This window comes from Lathyrus oleraceus, chromosome 1 (genome assembly GCF_024323335.1).
Source record: "Lathyrus oleraceus cultivar Zhongwan6 chromosome 1, CAAS_Psat_ZW6_1.0, whole genome shotgun sequence".
Lineage (NCBI taxonomy): Eukaryota > Viridiplantae > Streptophyta > Magnoliopsida > Fabales > Fabaceae > Lathyrus > Lathyrus oleraceus.
This window is the reverse complement of record NC_066579.1, coordinates 98193338-98195528: the sequence shown is the minus strand read 5'-3', so window position 1 is coordinate 98195528 and position 2191 is coordinate 98193338. Positions and strand designations below refer to the sequence as shown.

Below are 2191 nucleotides of genomic sequence, written 5' to 3'. Positions count from 1 at the left end.
ATCATATAAATACAAATATAATATATAGTATTTCTTTTAATAAAAAGATATATCTATAAACAGTCATGAATATTGTGCGAACAATGAGCCGTGTCTATGAATAATATTTTTAAATAGTGAAATAAAGTTGATTAATGAAATATAAAAAATTAATTATTAAAATGATGAAAATATTTTGATACTAAAAATAATTTTTAGTAGTAAAAAATGGTTGGTTAATAAAAAATAAAAAATTGATTAATGAAATTATAAACTTTCAGATATTAAAAATATTTTTTAATAGTAAAATTGATTAATAAAAGATAAAATGTTGATTAATAAAGTTATGAAATTGGTTAATCACATAATTTTATATAAATATTATTTAATTTTAAAAAAATTATATTAAAAAAAATATAATATTTCAATATTTATCAATTAAATACAGTGTAGGTGTTAGTGTAAGAATATATTATTTGAAATTTTTGTTTCTCATTTTCTATATAACTATTTTTATTTAAATATTTTATACATTTGTAAATACTTTTTTCAATATATTTTCTCTGCAACATTCATTTTGTCGAGTGATACAAATTTTTCTTAGGAAAATATCCTCATATAACCCCTGTTTTTACAGTTTCACTTAGATTTGATAAAATATCACATATATCTCTATAATAATAGGATGATTATATAATTGATTAAATATATTTTCGTAAAAATTTAATATATATTCAATTTTAAATTAATTATTAAAAATATTTACAACTATATGCATCAATTCAAGAGTTAAATTAAATGTTTTTTATATTGAATTATATTAATTAACAAATATAATATATAATATTTGTAACCAACCAAGGGCCGTATGAAACATGTTGCTCATGCAAACCTCCTACTCACCTTGTCACATGCAAACGTGCCAACATCTCAATAACTCCACCTTTCTATAAAACCACACATTCACACACACACCAATATTAAAATCTCTTACATTCATTCTTCAAGAATCAAACTTTGTTTTGTTTTGTATACTCACAAAAATGGCACAACCTCAAATCCAAGTCCACTCATCAGCAACACATTATGAAACTGGTACCTACCAACCATCCCCACAGCAACACCTTCGCAAGGACGTGTACAAAGGTGTTAACTATCCCGACCGTCACCGTTACGACGACAATGATGACAATTTCTCTTTTAACCTCTTTGAAAGAGGTCCTTCGATCTCTCAAATCCTCGCCACACTCGGAGGGATTTTCGTAGGTGGGACGCTGCTTTTGTTAGCCAGCGTCTCATTTTTCATCAGTCTCGTTGGATTGGCGATAATGACACCACTTTTTATCCTTTTCAGTCCGATTTTAGTTCCTGCTGTTCTAACTATAGGACTAGCGGTGGCTGCGGTTTTGACTGCCGATGCTTGCGGGCTGACGGGGCTTATATCGTTGTCATGGGTGGCGAGGTACATTAGGGTTGTACAAGAGACGGTGCCGGAGCAAGTGGACTGCGTTAAGGGACGTTTGGCTGACGTGGCAGGATATGTTGGACAAAAGACTAAGGAAGTTGGACAGAAGACTAAGGAGGTTGGACAAGACATACAAACGAAGGCAAATGAAGCTAAGAGATCAGCATAAATTAATGATGGCATCATGAGTGAAAATTATGATTAGTAGTGGTTAATTTCAGTTATATTAGTTAAGTAAGTTTAAATAAGTATGGGAAAATAAATAAATAAGTATGCACTTTGGTAACTTTATTTTATTTTATTAATGTTATGTGGGTTGGTTTCCTAGGTCTGTGTTCATGTTGTTTCATGACTTGTGTTGTATTGTATACTATAATATGTATATTTTGTTGTTGGTTTATTTAATTTGTTCACTTGGATTGAGTAATCGAATTACTATGTTGTTTCTTCAAATCAAAATAATTTATATTATTATTAACATTATTAAGAAAACTCAGAATATTATTTTGTGAAGTGATTTGGGTTGAGAGCCATTAATTCAACTTAGATATTATTATAGGTATTTTATGTTTTCTTTTATTTTATCTAATTTATAAAAATAATTTTTTTATTTTAATTCAGATTTCATGTTACTCATTTATTGTCTAATATATAAAAATATATTTTTTTTAATTTTAATTCAGATTTCATGTTACTCATTTATTTAATAAATATTATATTTTATATTTTAAAAAGAAAAATGAATGA

At 27.2% G+C, this 2191-nt stretch overlaps 1 protein-coding gene across 1 annotated transcript; it reads left to right on the top strand.

Annotated features, from left to right (window-relative positions):
- Nucleotides 1-955: 955 nt before the first annotated feature.
- On the top strand, nucleotides 956-1844 carry LOC127119158 (oleosin Ara h 10.0101). The gene has a single exon (XM_051049344.1). It carries the CDS (start codon nucleotides 1023-1025, stop codon nucleotides 1611-1613), a length of 591 nt encoding a protein of 196 aa, XP_050905301.1. The 5' UTR covers nucleotides 956-1022; the 3' UTR covers nucleotides 1614-1844.
- Nucleotides 1845-2191: the final 347 nt, after the last annotated feature.